The sequence below is a fragment of the Suncus etruscus genome, chromosome 10 (genome assembly GCF_024139225.1).
Source record: "Suncus etruscus isolate mSunEtr1 chromosome 10, mSunEtr1.pri.cur, whole genome shotgun sequence".
Taxonomy (NCBI): Eukaryota; Metazoa; Chordata; class Mammalia; order Eulipotyphla; family Soricidae; genus Suncus; species Suncus etruscus.
Window position 1 is genome coordinate 76,449,619 of NC_064857.1, and position 14,140 is coordinate 76,463,758.

Below are 14,140 nucleotides of genomic sequence, written 5' to 3' on the forward strand. Positions count from 1 at the left end.
CTTGATAATGTTATGATCCAAAACTATTATTATTAATGCAAGTTTAAATGAATGTCAAACCCTAAGTTTCTTGCTCATTTTGAATAGTTTACTTGATATTTTATGGTATTAGAGTATTGCTTTCAACCTTCATCCCAAGAAATATTTTGATTAGGTCAGATTTTCCACAGGTGATAGAATAAATCAGTCTTAGAAGCCTTCTGCACCAGGGTCCCATTTAGAAGACTGGCTTCTCACAGTAGGTAGGTCTGTGAGGGTCCCACGGGGAGCTAGGCTTGGAATAAAATGTATCAAGGAGTATCCTCTCAATTGCCAGATTTCTCTTTCAACATTCCACAGTGGCACAGGACCTCAAGCCAATGGACTTCAACATTTTGGGATTTTTGTTTGTTTGTTTTGTTTTGTTTCATCACACCTGGTGATGCTCAGAGGTTACTCTGGGCTCCGCACTAAGGAATTACTCCTGGTGGTGCTTAGGGGGACCATATAAGATGCTAATGATAAAACCCAGGTTGGTTGCATGCAAGTTGAGTGCCATACCCACTGTACTATCTTTCTGGCAATAAACTTTAAACTTTTGAAGTCTTCTCAATAGCTTCTCTAACTCACTGAGTTCTCCAGTAAAGTGACAGAACAAGATGGTGGGCTTGGAAGTTAGACAAGAACTGAGATCTTGTGCCTTGTATGTAGTCTCCATATGGTCTCCAAGGTACTATAAATATGGATTTTTGGGTACTGAGTCAGAGGTAGTCTTTGAGCTGCTGAATCTGAACCAACCACCTTCCCTCACAATAAAAAAGAACTGTAAAAAACTGTAAAATAAAATAGAAAGTTGGAAGGCCTGGGAGACTTCATAGTTATGGAACACATACCATACTTAGCCAACTTCTATCCCCAATACCACTTTATAGCTCCTGAACAGTGCCAGGTCTGGCCCTGATGGTCCCCAGCATCACAAAGCTTGAGTAATGAACCCTCAGACTCACATAACTGGGCCAGATATCACAGGAAGTGACCCCTGAGCACTGCTTGGGAGTCCCCCTTAAGAAAAGTGTTGACATCACAGTGAGTGTTCTAGAAAGCCTCAAAATATACAACCACAGGAGCCCCTCAAGTAATCATAAAAGTGAAACTGTTTCTTCCTTGCTTCTGTGTTCACTAGATTTCTAAGGCAATCTTTTGAGACCCATTTTTTTCCTTCAAAAGTCAATTTTACATTTTTTTACTAAAATGTTTTTAAGGAATGAGGAGAATCTAAAATTCAAAGGAATTCTTCCAAACACTGATGTGTTGTAAGGTTTTCTGTAAGAGAAATGATCTTAGATGTCATCAGCTTCCCTCTAGATCTTTCTAGCCTGTTTCCCTGCCTTTCCAGTATTTTACAAAAGATGGCATGAGTTACAAAACAGCACTGCACCTTCCAAAAGTGAGGGCTACTGTAAGTTCAACAGGAGAAACAACAGTGGGAAGCACACACTGGTAGAGGGTGTAGTGTTATAGAGTAGGTATGGAGTCCTAGTTTGAACAGTATTGTAAATAGTTTGAACAGTATTGTAAATCAAAAAGCCCTTACTTAGTTGCATTGTGAACTAGAAAAGAAAGGGTCATAGAGTATTTGGGAGACAGATGTACACTGGTGAGAGACTTTACATTAGAATTAGGTCATGGGAGGCCATTATTAATAGCATTGTAAATTATGCAATCTTGATTTTTGATTTAAAAAATAAATAAAGGTAAGAACTTAAAAAATAAAGCTCTGCATTTATAAACAATAAATGGAAGGGGAAGTTTTTTCAATGCCGAACAAATAGTTTTCTTCTGCTAAGTAATACAGCTCTTGGGAGTAACTAAATCCAGATCTCGCTAGAATCACTGTCAGCTAAAGAAGTTGCTCATCATCAGGTACAGCCTATGTCCTTGGACAGCCTGGAATCAAAGACAAAATTCAAAGTTACATTCTCCCTTGTATTCTTTGGGATGAGTCCCAAGGACAGTTTCAGTTTCAGGATAACCATGGGGTCCACTCAGTCATCCAAAGAATTAGAGACTTCTCTCACCAATCCAAGGTCTCCCTCTCTCAATCTTGCATCCAGTTGTTAGACCAAAAGTTCTATCTAATAAATTTCCTATATTAAAAACTGTCTTCTTTGGATTTTCAGAAATCCAATATCTCAATCTAATCTATCTTTTAAAATTTCAAGAAAGTTATATCTGATGCCACTGATAACTTATAATTAATTTCAATTTCTATAAAAATATCGAAAATAATAATTTGTCAGTTGTCCTCTGACACCAATTTACAGCAAAGAGCACTGGAGCAAGGCATAGATAAACAGATTTTTATGCTAATGAAATTAAATATTTTTCCCCATAGAAATGTTTCAAGAACAAAAAGTATACTGAAGATAGTTTATTTTATCTGCTAATTAATATTTTCAGAACATGGTAAAACATGTTAAGGAAGAGGGGGAATAACCTAAGAAAAATACTCTTAAATAGAATGATAAATTTCTTTATACATTGACTTAAAATGTGAACAGTGCTATAATTTGAATTTTACATGATTCAAAATTTAATATGTTGAGAAATATAAAGAGTTATAAATGGGGACATCAGTATTTTGTATTCTGAATGAAATCATAACACTGTCAAGATATAACCACAGAAATTTTAGTGTCATTATCTAAATCCTTATCAGGCATGTCATTTTCAAAGACTCTATCATATCAGAAAGCTTAAGAATTTTCTATAGGGCGGTGGGGAGGGGAAAAAAAGAATTTTCTATAAAACCAATTTTATTGTATATTGGAGCCATTCCTTTTCTAATAGATTTACCAATAGAGATCAAAGAATGCTATGTAACAAAGGTATTAAAATATATGTTCTATTACCTTTATAATTTGAAATTTTGTTAAAATATGCTCTAGGTAGTAAAAACTACAACTAAGTAGTGCTTACTGATTTTCCAAAGTAAAATGCTTATAAAAATAATCTGGGGTATAAAATAAAAATATTAGACACTGCCCCATGGGCACTTATAGTGACTATTTGTAGACTTAGTTAAATTTAACCCTCAGATCATTTTTGTCTTTTAAAAATAAATCACTTTGGAATGCTATATTTCTTTAATCATTTTATCTAAGAGGTTCTTCTTACTGTCTGTTCCATGTGTGTTCATGTTCATTTCTGCAAGTTATTACTACATACTACAAGGCAGTACAAAGTGTTAGCAGTATTAAGTTCTACAAAGCAGTAAGGGTGTGAAATAGTGAAGTATTGAAGTATACATTACTGCATGTTTCTTTTGGGGTCCCTTTTATAAATTTTTACTGGTCATATATCTGCAAGATTGCAGCATATATAAGAATGTATTTTAGGGCCCGGAGAGATAGCACAGCGGCGTTTGCCTTGCAAGCAGCCGATCCAGGACCAAAGGTGGTTGGTTCGAATCCCGGTGTCCCATATGGTCCCCTGTGCCTGTCAGGAGCTATTTCTGAGCAGACATCCAGGAGTAACCCCTGAGCACTGCCGGGTGTGGCCCAAAAACCAAAAAAAAAAAAAAAAAAAATGTATTTTAAAGATTAGAATATCTTGCCTATTTAACCATTTGAAATATAGGTCATGAATTTTAGGATAATTTTTATGTCTAGTCAGAATATACTATACCCTTCTACAAATTGTGCAAAAAAGAAATAACCCCAAAATGGGACTATGGCAGAGACTAACTGGTCATTTATAGAAAGAATGGAAGGAGCAAATGTTCAACAAGTCCATGAAAATTAGCTATCAGTAAAATGCATATTAGGATGACAGGAAGAACAACTTTCTCACTGCTCCAGTATGGCAAAAACTCTGGCCTCACAATGTCAGGTATAACTAATAGTTACCTTTATTCTGATGTGAGGTTGTCAATGGATCATGTGTAAATTTTCAGATTGATTAGGGATTTTTATATTTTTTCTTATTTTTTAGATTTTGGGTCACACTTGATGATTCTCAGTGTTTAATCCTGATTCTGTATTTAGGAATCAATCCTGACATTGCTTTGGAGATCATATAGGATGATGGAAATTGGTTAGCCATATCTTTTTTTTTTTTTTTTTGGTTTTTGGGCCACACCCGGCAGTGCTCAGGGGTTACTCCTGGCTGTCTGCTCAGAAATAGCTCCTGGCAGGCACGGGGGACCATATGGGACACCGGGATTCGAACCAAACACCTTTGGTCCTGGATTGGCTGCTTGCAAGGCAAACGGCGCTGTGCTATCTCTCCGGGCCTTGGTTAGCCCTATCTTAGGTAAATGCCCTTCCCCCTGTACAGCCTCTCCAGGTAAATGATTAGGTATTTATGACAACTTTAAATTTTATTTTATTTTATAATTTATTTATTTAAACACCTTGATTACAAACATAATTGTAGTTGGGTTTCAGTCATAACAAGAACACCCCCCCTTCACCCGTGCAACCTTCCCATCACCAATGCCCCCATCTCTACCCTCCCTATACCCTACCTGTATTTGAGACAAGCTTTCTATATCCCTCACTCACTGACATCGTTTTAATAGTTCTCAGTGTAGTTATTTCTCTAACTGCACTCACCACTCTTTGTGGTGAGCTTCATATCTTGAGCCGGTCTGTTTAACTTTTATCTCTGGGAATTATTTCAATGTCTTTAATTTTTCTTAAAATACATAGGTGAGTGAGACTATTCTGTGTGTCTCTCTCTCCCTCTGACTAATTTCACTCAGCATGATAGGTTCCATGTACATCCATGCATAAGAAAATTTCATGACTTTATCTCTCCTGATGGCTGCATAATATTTCACAGAGGTACATATGACAACTTTTTAAAGAAAAACAAGACATGTCTTTTTATTCGAAACATCTCTAATATAGAGCAAGACATGAAGAATAAGAGAAGGTGATAAGTTGTTATCAAAAGTTAGCTCAATTCATTGGACAGATTGAGCAGTTTCCAGGTTTAGGTTCTGAGAGCCTAAATTTTTATATTTTTTTAAAGATGGTGATGAACCCATAAAAAACCTTTTTGTGGTGAGATCATATCTGAGGTGCTCAGTTGTAATTCCTTGATCTGTGTTCAGTATTGACTTCTGGTAGTGCTCAGACGGCCATATTTAGTGCCACAAATAGAATAAGGGTTGGTCGCATACAAGGCACATGTCTTATCTGTTTTACTATATCTCTCTCTATTCAATAAAAAATTTTAGGGATATAAATATTGTAAGATATTTTTAGCCTTTGAAAAGCAGTATACCATATAAATTTATATTTGCCTTTATGTGTTCTGGCATTATATTTTTAAGCTATGTCCCTTATCCCGTCTATAGTAAGAATAACTACATGGGAATGTTGCACTGGCGAAGGATTTTATGTATATATATATATATATATATATATATATTTAAATAAAAAAAAAGAAAAGAAAAGATAAGGCCTCCCAATTCTTACCACAGGCTGTGTTCTTTACACTGACTGTATAGAAAGAGGAGGTACAGGGCCAGAGAGATAGCATGGAGGTAAGGCATTTGCCTTTCATGCAGAAGGTCATCAGTTTGAATCCCAGTGTCCCCTGCACTTGCCAGGGGCAATTTCTGAGCATGGAGCCAGGAATAACCCCTGAGCACTGCTGGGTGTGACCCCAAAACAAAAAAAAAAAATGAAAGAGGAGAAACAGTAAATGCACCCCATATACATCTCAACCCAGGCCCCTTTCCTGGTCTGTATTGGGAATTGGGGGACAAAAAATTAATAACTACATATTAATATTATGAATATTCTACTAAATAATAATGGCAAAATATTTAACAAATGCATAATATTAATTAGTTTTCAATATTTATTAAATATTATTTTATTTATAAAATATTTTTCTTTCCAGTTTAATAAAACAATCTAAGTACCCTTAAAATAATAGAAGATTATAACATATTTTATCTATTGCAGATAGAAAAATATCCCTAAAATATTGATAATATAATACTAAGCATCTATTTACTTAGTTATCTGGCATATATTTACCAAGCAACGATTTTGTGCTTGGAATTATGATGCAATATACCATCCCCATTCCATTAGCATCATGTAATAATAATTCACAACCTATAATAAGAAAGAAATTTTGACTTGAATACCTAAATATATGAGATAGGACTATGTGTAATTAATGCCATAAGCTGGCTAAAAGAAGTGCTATTTAAACAAGGGAAAGGAAATCATATTTTTGCATAAGATAATCATAAAATAAAGAATTTATGAATGTAAATATCTGCTCTGTCTTTGAAAGATGCACAGAAACTTATTAGGTAGATCACTTGAAAAAAGACAAAGGGGTTCTAAAGGGACAATAAAGGGCAAATCATATTTTTGGACTAGTAACAAGAGTCAAGTACAGGTGTGTGTGTATATATATATGTATATATATATATATGTATGTATGTATGTTTACACAGAGTAACATATGTATCCACACAGGAATGTGAAACTTAACCTGTAAACCTGATGTTACATCCATGTCATATGTAAATTTTGTGTATATTTTTCCTATACAGACAAGGAAAACATGGTGAAACTTATAAAAAATAATAAGATGTTTAACTGGTTATACAATAAAATTTGGCAAACACAATGTGTAAGATTATAGAGAAAGCAAGAGACTAAATAGTAAATTGTTTTGACAGTTAACATGTGAGATCATAAAGATAAAAAAGTCTCTTCAGAATGAGAATTAGGGCTTTAGAAGATACTGTGAAAGAAAATATCAATAAAATATCAGAACTTATTAGATGAGAAAGTTACAAGTGACATAGTCACAAAGATTCTGAAGCACATGGTGTTTAATTTTTAAAAAAAGGCAATAAAACTGGCTGTAGGGAGGGTAGAGGCAACAAAGTGTAGTACGATATGTCCCATGTACCATAAAGGTTGAAAGAAGAAGGAATACTGACTGCTTTGCCAAAAGAAAAAAAAATGTAGCTGAGGACTTAATGATAAAGAAAGCAGAATTTTGAAGCCAGACCTTCTGAGTCCAAACTTTACTCAGGTAACTGCACATTTAGTACTCTAATTCTCCATGCCTCGGTGCTCTTATCAATAAAACAGGAATGCATAATAACCTCCTTTAAGAGTTGAGTAGTTGTATTCATTACAAATCCTAGGTAACTTTCTACTTTCATTATAGTTCAATTGAGAGTTGTCTTAGAATATACAGGAGACATGCCTTATAAGATAGTAGAAAGAAACTTATTTATACACTAATTTGATTAAACAGCTTTTAAGGAATGTTTTTTATGTGCAATATTCAGAATTAGATGGTAAGAATATGAAGTGTTATGAACCCAAAGCCCTATCCTCCAAAATAATATGTTAAGATACTGGAAACAAATAATAGAACAAAAATGCAAGGAGGCTAGCCATACACATGTATAAGGAAAGAAAAAAGAATCAGAGAGAAGGAGCTAGAACAACAGGGGTGAGACAATTCTCAGAGATCAGGTTGGGGCCTTGGTGCTTGAAATGTAGAAGGAAGTGAAGGCAAAGCTCTGAAATATCAGAGAAGAGAGATTCCAGGTCAAGAGAACAGTAAGTGATATGTTGCAGAATGAAAATCAGAAGAGGGCTTTCCTGTTGCAATGAATTACAGAGTTAATTAGTAGAGGTGAATTGAAGAATCTAGCTAGAACTTGGATCATGTGACACCTAGTGAGATGCAGTAATAATTTTGTTTTACTTTGATGAAAAGTCAAGAGGAGTTACATTATCTAATTTATATACTGAAAGTTGTCTGTGTACACAACTAACCCCATGGCCAAATGGTAAAAGAAGAAGAAATTATGAAAACGTTTTAGCTGGGGAGAGAAGTAGCACCAAATTCCAAACAGGAATTAAAGCAGAATGCTTGGATACTTTTTAGAATTATCAATTAAAAGGGGGAATCAGATAATGCAGGAGAGTGAAGGATGATTACAGGAGAGTCCCTGGTTGGTGGAGAAGAGATGAAATGATTGAAAGAGCTGGCCTTAGCCCGGACAGATCAATCTTGTTTTGAAGCTTATTCTGGGTGCTTTTGTTAGTAGCATAAGAAGCAAGAATATTCATTGAGAGTTGGGAAGGGAGGTATTGAAAGGCTGAGAATTAATAATATATATGTAATATACATGTATATATACATGTCATGTATTATATATATATAAAATATTCATCCTGTAACAGTGGTTACCAACATTTTACCTTTCAAAACTGTAGAATAGTAGTTGAGAATTCATCCTTTAAGGAGTGATAACTTTTTTACCCACAGAAAATGTCAGCATACTAAAACTAACCCATGAACCAGTAGTTGAAAGTCATTACTATTAAACGAGAAAAAGAATGACTAAAGAAATTCCAAATAGTTCATAGTTTACCCTAGATTTCTGGGCATAGATGACCAGTGAGAAATTTAAGTATTTTTGTTCAGTTAGTTATTAGAGTATGTGTTAAGTGTTGGTATAAAAACTAATTGAGCAAGACCAAGGTATTTGCTTTGCAAGCAGCTAACCTGGGTTCAATCCCCAGCATCCTATGTAGTCTCCACAGCACTTCCAGAAGCATTTCCTGAGTATAGAGCTAGGAGTTACTGCTGAACATAGGTGAGTGTATCCCCACAAAAACAAAACAAAACAAAAGCCACAAAGAACTGATATAACCATAGCTGATTTTGTTTTTCAAGTATGATGTGAAAAAAAAGGTCAAGGGAAAAGAGGGTACTCATATGAAATTATAAATGACTATGAGTTCTAAATTGAGTTTGTAGGGAAATGAAGCCAGTGGCAGGAGGGACAGTGGAAAGGTGGCAGGATTAATGCTCCAGAGGTCTTAGCAGAATGACGAATCGGTGGCAAGAGAATACTAAAATAAGTGAGCATGAAAGCTATAAGGTAATAGAAAAGGGATGATAAAAATGGACATTTGTAGTGGGTACAATTATTGGTTTAGTCTCTGATATAGAAATGATGAATGGAGGAGCAAAGGAACCTCTGTCACAGCAGGTCTCATAAAAGAACCAATGTCTAGGACATGAGATGGATTATCTGCACAAAGTTGTAATTTCCAAGACTGATCATTGAGATAATTAGAAAGGAAGTGATCCCCAGTTGCTAATATCTTCAACGGGATATGAGAATGTGACAGAAAACTTGGACAAGAAGCAGGTAGTGAGTATACATCAGTCAACAGACATTTCAAGGGCACTAGGCTATTTAAGCCTAGAAGGGCAACCTTTAAAACAACTCTAAAACACTTATATAATGATTAGGTATATATCCAGCAGTTTGCCATTAGACAGACAATATAAATATGTAAAATTAAACTCTTTAAATATAATACTTTTAATTAAATTACTGATTTTAAATGATAACGAGTGTATGAGACATTGTCCATTAGGCCTTTTTAACCAGAGAATACAAAGGAAACAAATTTTGATGATTTTATATAGGTAAGTTCTAGACAGAAAGTGTTTTATGAAATCATTTTTACTCACCAGGGTTGTTGGACTGGGCATCCATTGGAATCATAAGCTTGGCCCGGGTGGCACGGCGTGCAGCCAATGACCTCTCCAAAGTGGACATGGAGCTTCCTGCTTCCTCTGTGTCTTGCCCTAAAAGACAATGAAAGGATACAAAACGCAATAATGCAGCACTTTAGGCATTCCAATACCTTCTTCATATAATAATATTACATAATAATATTTTACATAATAATAACTTTCTTATTAGAAATCAATAAATTCTCATTGTATAAACACTAATAAAGGTTACTGTAATTTCATAACCAAAAGAATCATTATTCATATTTTGTTTTTTAGAATGTTTGCCTGCAAGTGTGACATGGTATATGAAAGATATTGAACTTTCAAAAATGGTATTATAGCATAAAGGTATTTTATAATCTATTTAAAATAATATGAGCATCTCTCTGCCAACAAATGTAATTTTTTATTTCATAATACTCAACTGTATAAGTTGGCTACAGTTTATATAGCTATATATATATATATATATACAGTTTATATATACAGTGGAAAGTGATTAAACAATATAAAAAGTAAAATGTAAACTATATTTCTCAGAAAGATATTCATATTTTATGATTTATTTAGATTTAGTGAAATATCATACTAATGTATCAAAAAATAAAAATAATTATATGTTGGCCCGGAGAGATAGCACAGTGGCATTTGCCTTGCAAGCAGCCAATCCAGGACCAAAGGTGTTTGGTTCAAATCCCGGTGTCCCATATGGTCCCCCATGCCTGCCAGGAGCTATTTCTGAGCAGACAGCCAGGAGTAACCCCTGAGCACCACTGGGTGTGACCTCCCCCAAAAGAAGTATATTGGCTATACATATGCATTTTCTATTCTTATTTATGTATATGCATAGCACAGATATACATAGGGTATGTATATAATCTGCATAGAACATGTATGCATATTTATAAATTATGTGAATGCTAAAATCAAATACAACATTTAATATTATTTGCCTTTAACAAAGATAGGGCTAATTTATTTTTTAATCTTTTCTATAAGTTTTATGCTTGATTTCCATTATTTTAAAAATTATATACTATATTTGCATTAAATTATAGCTAATAAGTCTCTAAGTTAAATATTTAAAAATATATTCTACATAAAAATGCCAGTTTCTGTCTAAATCTGAACCTGTACAAATAGTCTTAAATATAGATATATATCTATATTTATATGATCTAAATCAGACAACAAAACTGTAAGTTCTAATTCCTCTGGAACAATTAAAAGAGAACACAACAAACTTAGAATTACTTTAAATAAAGAAAAATAATTTTCAATAAACCATTACTCATGATGCTGCTACAAATACATTGCAATATTTGCAATATTGTACACTGAAATTTTAAAATTAGATAATTCCAAGCAAGGCAGAGAGAAGCAGCAGTCTCCTAAGATTGAGCTAAAGAAAACCTATACCAATAATAAAATAATTTGTTAACTATTAGAACCACAGCATATAAAATACACTTTTCTCTGTTGGGCCAGATCTGATAAAACCTTGAGTATATTTAGCAGGCATGATTTTGAGGGAAGGGATAACCACCTTCCCTGTTATCAGGAGGCTATTTATGTAGGTCTTTAAATTAGAACTAGAGGTACAAAAACTTTCTAATTTTAAAGAAAACATCTGATAAGTTTTTCCAATACTTATTAAAAGACAACAAACTGTATCTAGCTGTCTCAAAAAATCACTTCAGTGTGTGAAAGTAAAAGTACGAAGTCAAGAAAGAGGAGTCCTGGAAGTTATTGACAAAACCTATGAAAGCAAAGAGGCAACTCTGTGCTCCTTCCTGATTGTTGGTCAGTAAGAAACACAGCTGTAAGTATAAGCACCTAGAAAGTGTGCTAGTTCCCTAATACAAAAATCTGCCTTTCAGTCATTCTCCAGATTGTGAACTGCCCAGACATAAGGCTTGTTGGGCTACTCTGTGTCTGCTTAGAAAGAGAAAGAGATCATTGGAAGATGACTGCAGTGGAACAAAAATGCTCTCATTATTTAGCCTGATAAAGAAACATTATTTGAAATAAGTGGACACTTGGAAAGTTGGTCAGAATGAGACTTCTTGCTTTATTTTATATACTCCAAGAGCAGCTGACCCACTGCAAGACCAGAGAGGGTACTGTGGGGAGCTTCTCTAATTTGAGAAAGTTAAGAACTAGATATCCCATAACCCAGACTTTTTCAGTTGAGTAATCCATAGGGCTATATAAAGAATGTTTGAAGGACTGGAGAAAGAGTTCTCAGAGAAAGCACTTGTCTTACACCAGGTTCTATCCCAGGCCTCATATTTGGTTGGTGCCTTGAGCAGTATTAAAATAAATTCCTGAACACAGAGCCAGGAGGAAATTCTGAAAACTACTGGGTCTGCGAAGAGAAAGGAAGGAAGAAAAATATAAAGAAAAGGAAGGAAGGAAAATATAAAGAGAAAGGAAGGAAGGAAGGAAGGAAGGAAGGAAGGAAGGAAGGAAGGAAGGAAGGAAGGAAGGAAGGAAGGAAGGAAGGAAGGAAAGAAGGAGGGAGGGAAGGAAAGAAGGAGGAAAGGAAGGGAGGGAGGGAGGAAGGAAGAGGAGAGAGGGAGGGAAGAAGGAAGATAGGGAAGGAAGTAAGGAATAAAAGGTAGGAAGAAGGGAAGGGAGGAGGACGGGAGGGAGGGATGGAAGGAAAGAAGGAAGAAAATGAGTAATAATGCCTTTGTGGGGGTGCAAAATGGGAATTTTGGAGGTTACCTGAATGGGAGGTACTTTTGCTCCCCAGTTGGGTTTCTGATTGGCTGTGACTAGCTGGTGTGAGGTCTTGACAACTCTGAATAGGAGAGTCCCTTCCTGCAGGGTCAGGGACTGATGGCTTCTCAATATTTTTCATCTCCATTTCTTCATGATGGATCCAAAGATCAGGGGGCCGAAGATCCTTCTGGCTCCCCTTCCTCTTACCAACACTGTGGGTGGCACGTTTCCTATTGAACAAAAGGAAAGAACTGTGAGAGCCTCCGTGCAACAATGGCCCTTCCTCCCTTTTTGTCAATCAATTCAGTTAGAAGTAGGAAATGAAACAAAAATTCTCCCAGGAGGAAACTTCCGAAATCCAGGAATTGGCAGACTTATCTTGGCTGCCTTTCCTCTTCTCCCCTAGAGTTTTCCCATATTATGGGAGCCATGGTGTTAAATCTCCAGAGCCCCGGCTGTCTGCCAGCATGAGCCTGACTGCACCTTCCCCTGCTGCAAATTCATGCACAAGGTGACAAAGGTTTAGAGGGAGCCATATGCCAATCTTTGAAGGTAGGCATAAGGTACCTGGCGGCAACATCTGTTTAGTAGATAAAAGAAGAAGTTGCTTTGAAAGGGCAAATAGAAATAAAAAAGGCCAGAATCTGTGCCAAGTGCCAAGATTGGGCCTTAGAAGAAAGTCTATACCACAGCTGTGCGATTTAATGTGAAATTTGTGAAACTTGCTATTTGAAGACAAAAGGCAGAATGAGGGCATTAGAAGAATAAAGCTCCTTGCCTTGGATTCACTAAGAGTCTTGATTCAAACGCAGTAAGACCCATCCTTTTTTGCAAAGTGAAGGGTGTAGTTCAGAAGTATGCTTCAAATATAATAATATATTTTGATATTGGGGCTGGAACAGTGGCGCAAGTGGTAGAGCATTTGCCTTGCAAGCGCTAACCTAGGACAGACTGTGGTTTGATTCCCCCAGCTTTTCATATGGTCCCCCAAGCCAGGAGCGATTTCTGAGTGCATAGCCAGGAGTAACCCCTAAGTGTCACTGATGTGCCCCCCCAAAGATGTAAATAGCTATCAGAGAAACACATACACAAAAATACCAAAAGAGACACATACATGCACAACAACCAAGATATGGAAACAACAAAAGTGCCCAATTACAAATGAGTATATAAAGATGTGGTATTAATACACAAAGGAGTACTATTCAGCAATAAAAAATGATGGAATCTTGCCTTATTGGGTAACATGGATGAACGGATATCATGCTAAGTGAATTTAGTCAGAGGGAGAAATACAAAGACTGTATGATCAATCTCACTCCTATAAAGGATATAAAGAAACAAAGCCCAGTGATTGACAAAACCAACTAAAAACAGACTCTTCGACTCCACAAAACTGAGAGGTTCCCCAGTAGGAGAATGGAAGAGTGTTAAAAGTGTAGAGAAATCCAAATGAATTGAATAGTAAAGGAAAATGTGTAGCCTAGGTGGTGGGTAATGTGATAACATACATTTTGAAGAGGTATGAATATTATTCTAAAACTGTCTTTCAAATTAGTATTACCTCAAATTAAAAAATGTTAGGACTGGGGAACTATTATAGAAGTGAAGGCACTTGATAACCTTACATGAAGTTGAACCTGACTCAGTCCTGAGCACAGAATCATAAAGTATGATTCAAAATCACCTCTTCTTTGTCACCCCAAAATATAGCAAACATAAATATATTTTTCAGTTATTTTTTCATGTTTTAGAAGTAGTGAGATTCAAATGTTATTTGAATACAAAATGAAATAATATAATGCCCCTATTTAGCCATTTCCTACAGGAAGGC

General features: G+C 35.5%; 1 protein-coding gene and 2 pseudogenes across 1 annotated transcript in view; 2 read left to right on the forward strand and 1 right to left on the reverse strand.

The window, feature by feature from the left end:
* The window catches only part of LOC126020220 (netrin receptor DCC-like), a 71,747-nt gene that overhangs the window by 52,304 nt on the left and 5,303 nt on the right, over nt 1–14,140 (reverse strand). The window contains exons 2-4 of the mRNA XM_049781674.1: nt 12,735–12,913; nt 12,310–12,536; nt 9,532–9,648 (exon numbers count right to left, since the gene is read on the reverse strand). Coding sequence (XP_049637631.1) covers nt 9,532–9,648; nt 12,310–12,536; nt 12,735–12,913 — 523 coding nt within the window. The remainder of the gene's footprint in view (nt 1–9,531; nt 9,649–12,309; nt 12,537–12,734; nt 12,914–14,140) is intronic.
* LOC126021252 (uncharacterized) lies at nt 5,449–5,526 on the forward strand (annotated as a pseudogene).
* LOC126021257 (uncharacterized) lies at nt 5,638–5,760 on the forward strand (annotated as a pseudogene).